Source organism: Falco cherrug, chromosome 6, assembly GCF_023634085.1.
Source record: "Falco cherrug isolate bFalChe1 chromosome 6, bFalChe1.pri, whole genome shotgun sequence".
In the NCBI taxonomy this organism is placed as follows: Eukaryota; Metazoa; Chordata; class Aves; order Falconiformes; family Falconidae; genus Falco; species Falco cherrug.
Genome location: NC_073702.1, coordinates 29,565,409 through 29,579,900, shown reverse-complemented (window position 1 = coordinate 29,579,900; position 14,492 = coordinate 29,565,409). Strand labels below are relative to the sequence as shown.

General features: G+C 42.3%; 1 protein-coding gene across 3 annotated transcripts in view; it reads right to left on the bottom strand.

The window, feature by feature from the left end:
- The window catches only part of LPIN1 (lipin 1), a 50,925-nt gene extending 37,603 nt beyond the window's left edge, over positions 1–13,322 (bottom strand). Inside the window, exons 1-3 of one of the 3 annotated variants that reach the window (XM_014277592.3) lie at positions 13,181–13,322; positions 2,578–2,778; positions 1,246–1,341 (exon numbers count right to left, since the gene is read on the bottom strand). In XM_014277592.3, the coding sequence (XP_014133067.2) occupies positions 1,246–1,341; positions 2,578–2,769 (288 nt within the window). In that variant the 5' untranslated portion in view covers positions 2,770–2,778; positions 13,181–13,322. Of the gene's footprint in view, positions 1–1,245; positions 1,342–2,577; positions 2,779–12,573; positions 12,797–13,180 lie in introns of those variants that run through there. The other 2 variants (XM_055713976.1, XM_055713974.1) reach the window with 2 other exon arrangements.
- Between the last annotated feature and the right edge of the window lie 1,170 nt (positions 13,323–14,492).

The window sequence follows — 14,492 nt, the reverse complement described above, 5'->3', positions numbered from 1 at the left end:
ACCATGCAACATATTAGTTCCTCCACCAGTCATTAATCTGGTTCTAAAATGTAGGCACAATTGCCAAAATCTAAGTCATTTATTCCTCAGAAAAGTAACAAAGATTAGACATCTGGACACTTAATATGATCCCATAGCATATGGAAATTGTTCCATAGCTGCATCTCCTTAGACAAGCTCTTAATAAAGAGGATACTCTGAGCATCAAATGTTGGCCAGGTTATGGCATGAGTCTCTGTCCACCTGATGCTAGATACTGAGCAGAAACAAAATCCTAGTTTATAACCTGAACATTCTGTAAAATCCAATTCCCCTTCACAACCCAGTGCGTGTGCCACATAGTAGTCAGACAGGCCAGTGGTTTATAACTAGGTCACACAAACATCCTCTTATTCAATCATACATATCTCTCTCTCTCTAGACACTCACGGAAATATTACTAGCAATTTTCAGTTATCAAATAACTGTTACCAAACAGGAGATTTAAATATGAAGATCAGAAGTTTTAAACATAAAGACATAGAAATTAATATTGCACACGCACACAGCTCTCACCTGAAACTAGGAATATTGTACTCAATACAAGAATTTGAAAACTCATCCCACTTTGGACAATGACAAAAATTAATGGAGATATCTGAAAAGAAATGCCTGTAAAAAGCTTTTCTTATGTTACATTATGTGGTGAATATTAAAAATTAGCATGACCATAACTTATATAGATTAGCATTAAATCACACAGCTCAAGAGCAGGTATTCTTATTTAAATATAATCCCACATGAATAACAGTTGCAAGATCATGCCTTTGATGAGTACCAGAATTACTGCGTGCACAGATGTTTACAGGGCATATGCATTTTCACTGGAACTCTGCTGAGTGCATATGTTCAAAGTAAAGATTTCTGCAAAACACAGGTCCGTGTACATATTAACCTTTGTTGAACACACCTTCGGAACATGTAAACTCTGTACATGTTATTTCTGTTCACACACTGACATGCAGATAAACTATGATACATTTTTCAGTCATGTGATTACCTCCTTTAGATTTTTCCAAATCTCAGCAACTCAAAAAAGTGAAGTAACTGCATAGTATTGAATTTACATGGCAGAAAATTGTTCAGAAACTTGCAAAACTATAAAATGGTCAAAGGTGTATTTTTCAATAAAATTCCTAAACTCAAAACTGACTGAAGAGCAGGCACTGAATTTTTAACAAATTAAAATTAAGTTTTGACTCTTACCTTATCATTATCCATCTCCTGCACAAAAAAGGCCTCTCCATTGTCTCCTAGTTTCATGTGCAAATCTACAGCCTCTCCATTAATTTCTATGTCAACCTGGAAGACAATAAATACATTCTCATATGAAAAGGAAGTTATTTTAGGTACACAGTTCCTGTTCAGCTATCCTACCACTGTCACTGGGCAAATGCTTCTCAGAGAAGCGTAGGAAACCTTATAAAGCATAAAATACTGAACTCTGTTTCTCTCCTTACCCTTTCACAAGGCCACCAATTTTCAAAATGTTTTTTTAACTCATTCAGCTCATCGCTATATTGCCTCTCTACTCAGAAAGGTTTACAGCCACTATATAAAGTCCTGAATCTTTTAAAGAGTAATTCTGAATGCTTAATTCATAGCCTAGTTTCAAATTATTCAAGTACTTCCACATTCAAATTCTTAATACGCAGTGCTTCAAATTCATTAAACAGACTTCTCTTTACACTATGAGAAGCACAAATAAGAAAAATTGTTTCACATTCAGAACACAGTTCATGTGTCTATTTCTTCCACGTATTTCTCTCATCGCTACACAGCCCCAGCTATTTCCATTTCTTCTCAGGAGGATCTCTCTCTTTGCCTAGAACTGTTCTTGCCACCAGCTCCATTTTCACTGTATAATTTTTTGGAGACTCAGACAAGTCCACATTTACGTTATATTTGAGGACACAGTACACTATTGGCACTACTACTGATCCTAAATACTGGAATTCCTTTCTGATTTATGTAAGAATTGAACAATGTCCATGACAACATTAGGATCTTTCTGCTGAACAGTTACAGGTACATTTGAACCTAGAACGTATATAGTTACAAATTATTTCCTAAAACAATCTGTCATGCCTTACTCACTAGCAACTTCACACTGATATATTGCCAGGTCATTCAGTCTGGTTACATTTATCTCAAGGTTCTCAATGCTTTTTGTAGCTTCAATTAACCTCCACATACTGTTGTCTAAAATATTACTTAATTATTTCCTCCCTTTTTGTAACTATCATTGAACATGTTAAACAAAGGGATCTTAACACACAGTCACTAATGAAATCTAGTATAGACCCAAAATAGCACATTGAAAAATTTGCTTCATTGAAAATAAATGCTACAAATGTCATGGCTTGTTTTGTTTTTATTACAGTCAATGTCTTACAAATTATGCTTTGAAATGCAAGAATCAGAATTATAGAGTGTCTAAAGAAAACTTTGACTAGCATACCACAGAACATTCAGTAACTTTCATACCATTAAAGTTAACCAACAGACAGAACATATCAAAATTGTCAATTTTCTTACCACTTTCTCCCTAGAACGTAGAACTCCCATCTTCCCAAAGCGTACATGGAAAGGGGAACACTGAAGATTTCCATCTGGTTGACGCACAACAATTATATCTATACATCCCGACAATGTGGCTGGATTTAGTCCCTTATAGAGCTCCTTCACAGTTACAAACACTTGCCCTGCTAACTGTCCAACGTAATTCATGGTTTGGACCTGAAAGGCAAAAGACAGAACAAATCAAATTTTGATCTTTGCTTTATATTTTAGAGACATTTGAGAGACCGAGATTCCAGCAGTGGGGTACTCTCCTGTTTCACAAATTAACAACTTCACGTAGAATCAGGATTTCCCCACCTCATTTATTTATAGCTGCCTGTTGTTTGTAGAGAGCTATTAAAAGACAAAAGCAAAAGACACCTTCTAAGTCAGAGAATTGTAACAACTTTCAGAAGTCTGTAAAATCATTGTATTCAAAACCACTTTCAGACTCTGCAGCTCATCAGTGTGTCCAATTATCTCTGAAGAGAAAAGCATTACTTCCAGAATAACTCCTCCTATCATTACCGTGCCCTTAACACCAAATATACTTCTTTCATGTATTGCTACGGGCTTGAAAGGGCAGGGCTAGTGAATGGTTTTAAGCAGATCTAATTTTTCCACTACACTGAAGTCAAAGACTCTTTTCCCACTTTACAGGGACTTCTCCCCTTAAAAGATTATTATAATGCATATGCACAATAGATAACACATTAAGGTTTGACAAGCAACCATCAGTCCAGAGCATCTGAACTTTATAGTGCTTCCTAATGCAACTTTGCAACTTGTTTTAAAACAGCCTTTTAGTATTATCATATTTCTTAAAAATTAGGCACGTGTTGATGGCTGAAGTGATTGGCTTTACTTCCCCTGCTCCTGGATCTATTTAGTATTTAGTTTCCTGTTTCTACTCAATGTATATCCTGTTTATGATCTTCATAATATACTTCATCACCTAGACAGGACAGCATGCATACTTAAGACATACTTAAAAGTTCCAAAAGTCTTTTAAGGGCTCTCAAATTATGAATTAATTTAAGCAGATACCTTCCCAAACAGTACAGAATTTAAGGACTTTCAATGTCTATTGTTTTCATTAATTTTCCAACACCTCTTGCAGATTTTAAGATATGATTTCAGCAAAGTCCTTGTGCACTCAGTATAAGGCATATGCCTTGTACAGATTCTTTGCTAGGCTATACTACATCACCTGGACATCAATAAAAGAGACGCTCGCAGGGTAAGCAACACAAACTCCCACTGATGATGAGAACAGAACTGAGCTCAGAGTCTGAGGGACAGTAGCTGCACTCAGCTGCGCAGCATGTGTTAACCAGCATCATCCGCTACAACAGAGACTGTCTTTCAGCTGCCTACTTTCATAAACAACAAAAAGATGTAAGAGTGAAATGCTGTAAATATAGCTCCAATTTTTAACTGATTTATACTTAGAAACAAAAAGCTATCAAAATAATACAGTGAAAATATTACAGTAAAAAACTAGAAAGTTAGGAAATGCTATAATTAAGACTAGTCTCTTCAGACATGGCTAATTAATTGATGATCACTTATGGTTTTTTACCAAAACTTCCTCCATATAGGATGGACTGAAGCTTTGCTCTCTTCTCTGTTTCTATTGCAATACATGGGTATCAGGACACAAACCATGATCTGAAGGAAGAATTATTTATGTTCTTTCGGGCGTTATGATAGTCATCACTACATTGTCCCTGAAAAGTGATGATGCTCTCCCCATCTGACAACTGAATCACAAAAATATTAAGATTAATACTAGGCGTTAACTTTGGAACCAGAACAGACTTTTTGTAATAATTTAGTATACAAGACATTGTCATGGTTTAACCTCAGCTAACTCAGCCCCACACAGACATTCACTCACTCCCCCCAACAGCAGGAGGGGGGAGAGAATTGGAAGACTGAAAGTGAGGAAACTCATGAGATGAGATAAAAGATAGTCTCATGGAACAAAAAATGAAGAAAATAATGCTAATAATGATAATGATAATAATAAAGAATTCCAATATACAAAATAAGTGGTGCACAACGCAATTGCTCACCACCTGCCAACCAATACCCAGCCAGTTCCTGAGCAGCAGCCCCCAGCCAGCTTTCCCTCTAGTTTGTACACTCTGCATGACGTCATATGGTATGGAATATCCCTTTGGCCAGTTTGGGTCAGCTGTCCTGGCTGTGTCCTCTTCCACCTTGTTATGCCCCTCCAGCCTTCTCGCTGGCAGGGCCCGAGAAGCTGAAAAGTCCTTGACTTAGTATAAACACTACTTAGCAAGAACTAAAAACGTGAGTGTGTTATCAGCATTATTCTCACTCTAAATCCAAAACACAGCACTACACCACCTACTGAGAAGAAAATTAACTATCCCAGCCAAAACCAGGACAGATGTTAACTAATGAAAGAACAATCCCTAAATACTGTTTGGAGAAGCATTTCTGCACAGCCCTCAATTTAGGCAACTAGAAAGTGCCACCTACTGAAAAGTCAGCACACAAAAACTTCATGGCAGAATGAGCAATTATATTCAGTTCTCCAGCACTCACCTGCTATTAGCATTTCTGGGATCCTATTATAAATTAGAAATATGCCTTCCTATATGCAATCTAGTGGTAAGCTGTTTCATAGGGAACTACTTGAAACTCATGCCGCACCCTATGCTGTGTCACAGAACAACAGGTTGGAACAGACTTCTAGAAATCGCCTGGTCCAAAAGTCTGCCCAAAGGAAGGCTACCTCAGACGAGGTTGCTCCAGACCCTGGTCTCATTGAGTTCTCAGTGTCTTCAGGGACGAAGATTTCTCAGTCTCCCTGCACTCCTGCTCCTGTGTTCACCTGTCCTCACAGCAAGATTTTTCTTCCCAATATCTAATCTGAAATTTCCCTTGTTGCAACTTTTGTGCCCATTGCCTCTTGTCCTATCACTGTGCACCTCCAAGATTCTGGCTCTGTTTTCTCTCTCTATACTCCACAACAGGTAACTGAATACCCTGAAGACTGAACAAAACTAGCTCTCCCAGCCTCTCCTTTTAAGTCACAAGCTTTTAGCCCTCTAACAGTCTTGGTGGCCATCATCTGAACGCTTTAAAAAGCTGGCACCACATAGTCATGGAAGTTCAGCAGTGTGCATCCAGGGTGACAGATGTATGAGACCTTTTAAATTTATCCCTTTGCTTTGGAAAGATGCTTCAGTTTCTACTGAGGATTTTACTAACCTAAAGCACAATAAGAAACTTATTTCTTCTTGAGTTAAGAATAAATTTCAAGACGGCTACAATTAGACTCAAAATTACACGGTGCAGTTCACCTCAGTTAATGCTTGCTCTGCTGAAGCAACAAAATTTCCAGGTGCAAAACAGCCAGAGCTTCCCTGGTCGGGAAGGAGTTGCTGGGACAGTACATACACCCCCCTGTTCAGGAGAGTTCCGGGCAAATAATGCAAATATGAGGACTCACACATGATCTAACAAGTTACACCAGCAGGCTTCCTAAACTCCTTAACAAAGAATTTTGCAACTACTCTTGCTCACAACAAATCTTAGCCACACTGCCTGCCCTGTTTAGGACACAGAGGTTATTTTTAGACTTGTGAATTAAAAAAGTTAGACACCATCCTCAAGTTCTGAGGCCAACTGGCACAGCATAGCTTGCTTCCATACAGTGAAAATCTCTTATCCCTTAAAAAGAAAGTGCCACAATCAAACTGTCAGCTGATGATGGACACTCAAGCTGGGCTGAACCTGGCTTGTGCAACAAAATCACTGCAGAATTAAGACAGACTGGGAGACTAATCACATAAACCCCAATTCAGACAAAAACGGTTTTATATTTCAAATGTAGGGAACAAAAGATGCTGTAATTAAAATGGGGGAGAGCTCAGAAATTGGAGACTGACAGATGTAGGCCCTTTATCCTAACTTTTATACAAGCCAACCAAAACAGATAGTTTGGAGTCTGAGGTTTGTAAGTTTATACTCCAAACCTAAAGTCAGTCCATACTATGTCAGTACTCCAGGAAACAACATTCTTCAAAACCCAGAGAGACTGCCTGTGGTTTTGAAGCAACATTTTACTATGGTCACTCCAAGAAGTCTTTCACTTACTAACCAGGCAGCAACAACTTCAGGTAAACATGAGTTTACGTCACGGATTAAACCCTGAGTGCCTGCCTGTTAATTACACTAAATTTAGTAAAAATCTTGTTCTTATACCATGCTTGTGGACAAAGCATGGAATATTTTTTGCTGCTGGGAAAATTCAGAATCCTTTTGATCTAAAGCTTGCAGCAAGTGAGAACAGTCTGTACTGCTTCTGTCAGGATTTTCAAATGGTTTGAGTTTTGTTCTTCACCCAGAGACACTCCACAGCTCTAAATTATGCACCCATTATGAAATTTAAATTATTTCCTAGCATAATATTTAATGTCGATTTAACTAGCAACTCCTATCAGGAAGCTCAGAAAACCAACTCTTTTGATTGTTAAAGACAGCAGTCATTTTTCAGAATTTATCATCTTGTGAAAAAATAAGTGAAAAATAAATGGCTAGGTGTTCCCTTAGTACTTAACTAATTTATTAACTTAGCAAAGGTTGACCTAACAAAGTTAATTCTTTAAAGTCCCACTCTACTGGATGCCACAGTAAGATCAAATGCATTGTCATCTAGATAATCCACTTATTTAATACAGGTACACCAGACTATGTCCTAATTCCACTGAAAAAGCTAGCAATCATACCCTATGCATCCCCTTTTTTTTACAGCCCAGCTCTTCCCCATACCATTCCATCTTTCTTTACTGTATTTTGTAAGATAAAATACCGAAAGTCATAGGAACTAAAGGCCTTTTTTTTCCTTTTGCAAGACTCAGTCTCCTCAGGTGCAGCAACATACACTGTTGAAAAAACGCCACGATTTCTGTAGCATGCTGTAAGGGTAATTAAAAACTGGAACACACTTCTCTGGAAGATATGAAATCTCCAACACAGAAAATTTTGAAGAGCAGGAAAAACATCTGTTGGGACTGGTTTAGGAACAAGATTGTAATCTTTTAGACAGAGATTGTCCCTGTGCCTGTGTCCAAAGCAGTAAACCAAACCATATCACCTCATAGACCCGACCATTACAATGTGGTCATCTACACTGAATCTATTTAAATTAAAAAATCTGCTTCTGGCACATTTTATGCACAGGACAATAAGCACTCTCCCAACAATTCCCAGGCACAGCTAATGAGATAAGATGGGACAGGGGACTTCTTCCATGGCCACTTTAGAAGTAGTCACCTTCTTTTAAAGGTTAAGAGAGCCTTATAGAATAGATGTTAACAAATGATGCTAGCTGGACTGGTCACCAAGAGCAGACTTTGGCACCGTTTCACTAGCAGGGATGTAACATTTAAGTCCCTTTCAGCCCCTTTTCTCAGGTTCTGCAGTTATGACTGCAGTGGTTTTGTAGGCCATGAGAGGAAGATTTGCAGCAATGGTAAACATAACACAAACCAAATGCTTAGTACAAAGAAAAACAACACATACAAACACATCTTTCGGTTATACATTTAATACCTGATGTCACAATGAGACCCTGATCTATGACTGAAGTGATGGGCATAAGCACAAAACAAATCTACTTTCCTAAGAATGGCTCCATACAACTAACTTGCAAAATGGTGAAAGGGAGCCAAAAACTGATGGGCCAGTGTTCAGTTAAAATAAATCATTGCAGCTCTGCTGCTGACACTAAAACTATGACAATTTTACAAACCTGATCCATCTGGCCCACTGATCTGCTCTTAGCTTCTGTTTTGAACATTAAAGCTTGAGAGAAATTGGACAATATTTGGGAATCAGATTGTGGCCCCTCCAAGAGAATTATTCCTCATTTACAAAAAAAGTAAATGACCATATGTCAAAGACTCCTAGGTAAGCGCTTACTGCCACTCTTTCATCACGTATCAAATTTATTTTCTTGACTCAGAAGCAATTCAGTGTTGTTTGCAGTATTGAACACCAACTCCCTCTACAGCAATTAATGGAATTTTACTATCGACATATTCTTTACGATGAAAAACAGTATCAGAGGTTACATTCTAAAGAAGATTTATGATAAAAACATAGGGGAGAGAAGGAAATATTTCAGATTAAGATTCCATAGATGGATTTTTTCAAAACTAAGATTAGCCTTCATGTTTGTACCATGACCATAGTAATGATGACTTCTCAACTACAAAAGCTCATAGCAACTATCACTCTATTCCTTTTAAAAGTGGTACTTCCGTTTATTAGTGGTCAACTAATAGTGGTTATTTAATGGTGAACTAAATGTTGATGTGTGACCATCACATTCAAACCTCTTAATAATATAAACTCATTTCAGGTTGGAAACAGAAAATCTTTAAGAATTTTCAAAAGCCTTTTTTTTTTTAATTATTTGTTAGCTCCTACATCAAGCCAATACAAGGTCATTGTCATGAATTCTCATCCCACTTTTTTGAGTAAATCCTCAGCCAGAACCCCAGAGTTGTGCACTTCTCAGAGCAAAATCAGGGCCTGGATTTCTGTTCTTTAGAGAAGCAGTGAAGGGACTGCATGGGACTTTAGGAGACATCAGTTTAGGTCCCTACTTTCCTACAAGATTCCCACACAGTCCTGGGCAAGTTACTAAGGCTTAGCTTTCCGTGGGCTTTTAACTCCCACTGGTTTCAAGCACGGTTTATCACTGGCTATCATCTCAACTGCAGAATGCCAAGCTCATCAGAGTGAGACATAGACAAGCACTCTCCTTGAATATTCTTTTTTCCTGGGAAAGGAAACCTGGATTCATGACCTGGAAAGAAGCCATAAACAGCCATGACACTGATTTGAGAACTTCAGAGCACTCTCTTGAGCAGCACGGTTCTGGTTGTTCTGTTAAATAGGAGGGCAAGCTCTGTCCAAACCTAATTATGTGCACATTTTTTCCAGGCTTCCCAATAGTGACAGCAGCATGGGATACACCAGGGGTCCTCAAACTACGGCCCACAGGCCAGATACAGCCCCCCAGGGTCCTCAATCCGGCCCCCGGTATTTACAGAACCCCCCGCCGGGGGCTGGGGGGGGAAACCAAGCAGCCATAGGTGACTGCCTGCCACTGCATCCGCGTGCCAGCCCCCTGGTTAAAAAGTTCAAGGACCCCTGGGATACATGGACATGGGACACATTCCTGCAGGTGATTTGACACCACATCTGGTCAATCAGGAGACTGGTGCAATTCACTTGTAAATCCCAAATCAGAAAGCAAAATGCAGCCTGTGGCTGGCTCTACACCAGAGTAAGAACATTTTACTTCCTGCCAGCTAAAACTCCAGAAATATTTTAGGGTTGGGATTATTCTGGGCTTAATTCTATTAAGAACTATTTGACTCCTGTTCCAAGTTAGCCAAGGCTAGTGCCATAACCGTGACTTCTTACAATGGCCAGAGTCAAATGGAGCAAATGCCAAACTTATCTTCCAAGCAGCCAGTCCTTTCCAAAATGCACTCACTCACAGATACGGACTATGAGACGACTATTCACTTAGATCTGGTATTCCACGATCTTTCAAATACTTGAAACATTACTTGGTCCAATACTTCACAAAGTCCCTATAAAGGATGGAATATTTTCTTGAGAGCAGCTGAAATCAAAAATTCAAATTGAAGACTGAAAACTTGCCTGTAATGAATCCTCATATACAAACGAAGAGAGGACTGGCCTATAGTCCCACAGTCAGGGTATTGGACTGAGACTCAAGAGTCCAAGAGAATTATTTCATGACTAGTTGAAGTGTAACACCATGGTCCCACACCAACCTCCCAACCATATATTCCCAACTGTCCCAAATCTTACCCTTGCATCAGCACTAAAAACTAACACCACTAAAGTCATACAAAAATAATTCCCAGCTGGATCAATGGGATGATCTGACTCACCACATACCCATACAATTGCTAATATCGACTAAAGAGAGAAGCTGAGAAAGAGTAGGTGGTAGGCAGTACCAGGGGCACCTCTTCTGGCATTTCAGGAAATCTTGAAATCCTATCTCAAGATTTGTCTCCTTTCCCAGAAATCCCCTGGGAAACCTTCCCCATTTCCCTTGATTTCACTGTGCCACAGCTGCCCAACTGCCCAGTGCTTTCCTCCTCACAGAGACACTCTGAGGGAACGTACCCAAGGGCTGACATCCCTCTGGGCTGACGCTGCATAAATAGGATCAAACTTTACAACAAATGGAAAAGTACAAACTGATGTCTGAAACAGAGAGCTTTTGAAATAACTGGAGAATATATGGCAGTTCATGTACTGTGCTGCCCTGTGCTCCTGTTCTGATGTCAGAGGAGGATCATAAATCAGAATTGAAGCACAGCAGTAGCTCTATACTATGCTGATATTTCATGTGACTTGGCATCCTTTCTTTCAGTGGGACTGGAAAACAAATTTGTTCATTAGGTTGTGACTTCACATTTTCTGCATTTTCAGAGTTTAAAGTAATCTCTTACTGTATTTCAAGTGTTTTTGATGATTTCTGTGTGTATGTGTGTTCATAGATAAACAAACGTGTGCACCTGCACATCCTCAGGTATGGAAAAGAGCCAAACACTAAAACTTGCCCAACTCCCTTACAAACAGACCACACTGAGTCAGGTAAGTAGATATTATCAGTAGTCTGTATTCTGCATTGGTGAATTAGAGCTATCAGAAAAGCAGAAAGCATCTAAAATCATTAGAAGCTATTTTCATGGCTTTATGCCTAAAATCATAACATAATTATGTTGAGTCTTTCACATCTTATCTCCTCCACTGTCTCGCCACTCTTTCTCCAGTTCTCTTCATGGAACTAGGCTGATTTTACTGTAATAGGAGTACATCCATCTGACTTCTAACTGGGTACGCTGATGACAGCCAAACCTTATCTGTGTACGCTAAACAGTTGTCGCTATTTGCTTCCCAAGACAGCAGAGACACAGATAGAGCCACCCAGAAAATAAAATAAGCAAACTGCTCCACAACACCCTCCAGACTGTGAGCCCCATCAGAGCTCAATAGATCTGTCAGGGTCAACAACTCTACATGTGAAAGGAACAGCGATCTGCTAGTTTCCCTGCAACATCAATGCTGAGACCCTGTTATTAGTACAGGTCTCTACATATTTCCTCTTTTTGACAGAGGCAACAAAAATATTGCACAATTCTGTTTCCTCCCCACTCTCCACAGGATACATTGTCTTTTACCTTCTCCAAGGTAGACGAGATACACTAACCAACAGAAAAGCTCTTCTGGGTGGGTGGGGAGGAAATCACATAAAGAAACCCAAAATGTCTCAAAGTTCAGTTTCATATGCAGCCATCGCACTACTCTGCTGTGCCATTTAATCCCTCCGGCCTGTTACCACTTTCCCTACTCCATTTCAGTGGAAGTATTAGCGAAGCAGCAGCACTAATGCAGCAATTCGCATCAGCAGCTGCCAGCCAAAGGGAGGCAAATGCCATCTCTAACGCAGAAGGGGAAGCAGCACACCGAGGGGCGCTGGGCTCCGCAGGCTCCCACAGCCCGGCAGCAGCCGGGACCCCAAACCGACAGCGCCCCGCGGCTGCCCAGCGCCGGGAGCCTCCCTCTGAAGAGACACCAGGAACGCACCAGACCTCTCCTTTCCCCCTACCCGTGCACAAAGCACTGCCCATCCCAGATAAACCCAACACCTCCGCCGCCTGCTGTCACCCCCAAAAGACAAGGAAAAAGCCGGCGCTGCCGGCAGCTGCCCGGCGCCCCGCCGGGACCGGCGCGGGACGCCGAGGCCGGAGGGACCCGCTGCCTCCCGCGGCGCCAACGCTCGGCGGGGCCAGCCTGGCGCTCCCCGCCCGCCTCAGCGCCGAGGAGCGACTGCTCGCCCTCCCCGCGACGGCCGCCCCGAGCCCCGACACCCACCTCGGCCGCCCGACGCCTCCCGTACGCTCCGCTCGCCGCCGCCTTTGTGCGCGCCGCCCGCCGCGGCGACTAGGACGCTGGCGGCTGCCCGGCGGTGCCGCCCCGGAGGAGGGACCGCAGCGCCCGGGGACGGGGAGGGCGCCCCGGGCCGGCGCAGGAGCTGCCCCTGCTTGGCCCGCCTCCCGCGGGGGCACGGCGGTGGTCAGCTCCCCGCGGGCAGGCCGACCCCCCGCCTACCTGCCGCCCGCGGCACCGGCACCGCAGTCCGGCCTGCTGGCGTAACGGCCGCCGGGCCGGGGGCGGGGCGGGGCGGGGCGCGGCGGCCGTTGGGCCCTTGGCGCGGCGGCAGTTGGTGGCCGTAGCCTGGCGGCGCGGCCGCGCTGAGTCAGCGGGCGGGCAGCGCGTTGACGTGACCCCGCGGCGGGGAGCGGGCGGCACCGGGCCCACTCGCCCCCTTGGGCCCGCGGCGCCTCTCATGGGCAAGTTCCACCGTCCGCTGCGGTGCCTTGGCCGGCGGGAGCTTCGGCAGCTCAGGGTAGTATTCATGGTTATTTGAAGCATTACCTCAGGCCTGAAATAATAGGCACAGGAACACCTTCTCTTTTACCTGCTCATTTCGATCTCAAAAACGTTTCACAAGGCAGGGATCCTTATTCAGGTTTATGCATGGGAAAACCAAGCAGCGCAAAAGCGCGTCGTTGGGCCCAGACTGCTGTGCGGGTCCCTGAAAGGCTCCGATTGAAGCTAGGGTTCCCAAAGCACAGCACTCAGGCCGTAGCAAGCACTTCTTTCACCATCATATGCTTTATCGCTGTAAATAAATGCCGTTAAATAAAGTTCTTCCACCAGATAGTGGTTCCCTTCCATTAAACCCGTATTGTAACCTCCTTCTACACTAAGTGCCTTACACTACTAAATGCAGAAGTGGATTCCATGATAAAAATTAACTGATAGAGGAATCTTCCAGGCTTTTTCAAGCCTGTTTACAGAAGGCAGAAGAGGGCAGTGCTATGTGCAGAACAAATGAGCAGGAAACAGAGTAACATGGGAAAAAGAGGTCAAAGAATACGCACAAAAAAAGGGATCAAAGTTCATTCGTTGAAGAACAGCCTGCTAGTTTTAGGCTTGAAAACAAGTTTTTCAGGGCTGGATTTCATGCATCTACATGTTCTAGTCCCCAGAATGTACATGCCGCTGAAGCCCGGGAAGAGTTCCTTATCGAATAATTGGAGCTTAAGCCTTACATTTTCCGTTTATGTTGCAGTTACACCATAAAACAATCTCAGTGCAATCTCCCTTAGGTCACGACCCAATTGTAATGCTTCAAACTTTCTCTCTGGCACATCCTGTAGCTCTGTTAACTCTGCATCCACCCTGAGTAGTCTTTGTGTTACAACGCCCAACTACAACAGAATCACTGGGTGACAGGGCCTGGTGCATGCTCACAGACTCAAATTCCTCCTCATTTTCCTCCGTTCCCAGTTACACAGCTACACTAACAAGTTCACCTCGGGTTTAGAACAAAAAAGTGAGTGAAGACAGCTTCAGCCCGAGCACAACAGACAAGGCTGTTCACTTAATCTCAAAGAGAAAACAATATGCAACAGAGCCCAGAAATACCTGCAGTTTCATTTCCCAGGCATATCGTATCTAAACCCTTGTCAGTAGGCAGTCAGCAGGCAATGAGACATGCTGGTAAAGAATCCCATCCCTGATGTAAATACAAGAAGCTGTGCCTGTGCTGGCTGTGGATCCTGGCCAGTGCTCTGCCCGTCACATTTGTGTAGAATACGATGCCATATTGTGTTCCCTCTGAGGGGGTCGTACCCTACAGTCATCACCATCCAGGACAGCTCTACCATATTGTTCCACTATAGTCTTGCACTACTATACTAAAATAAAAATATAATCATAACACA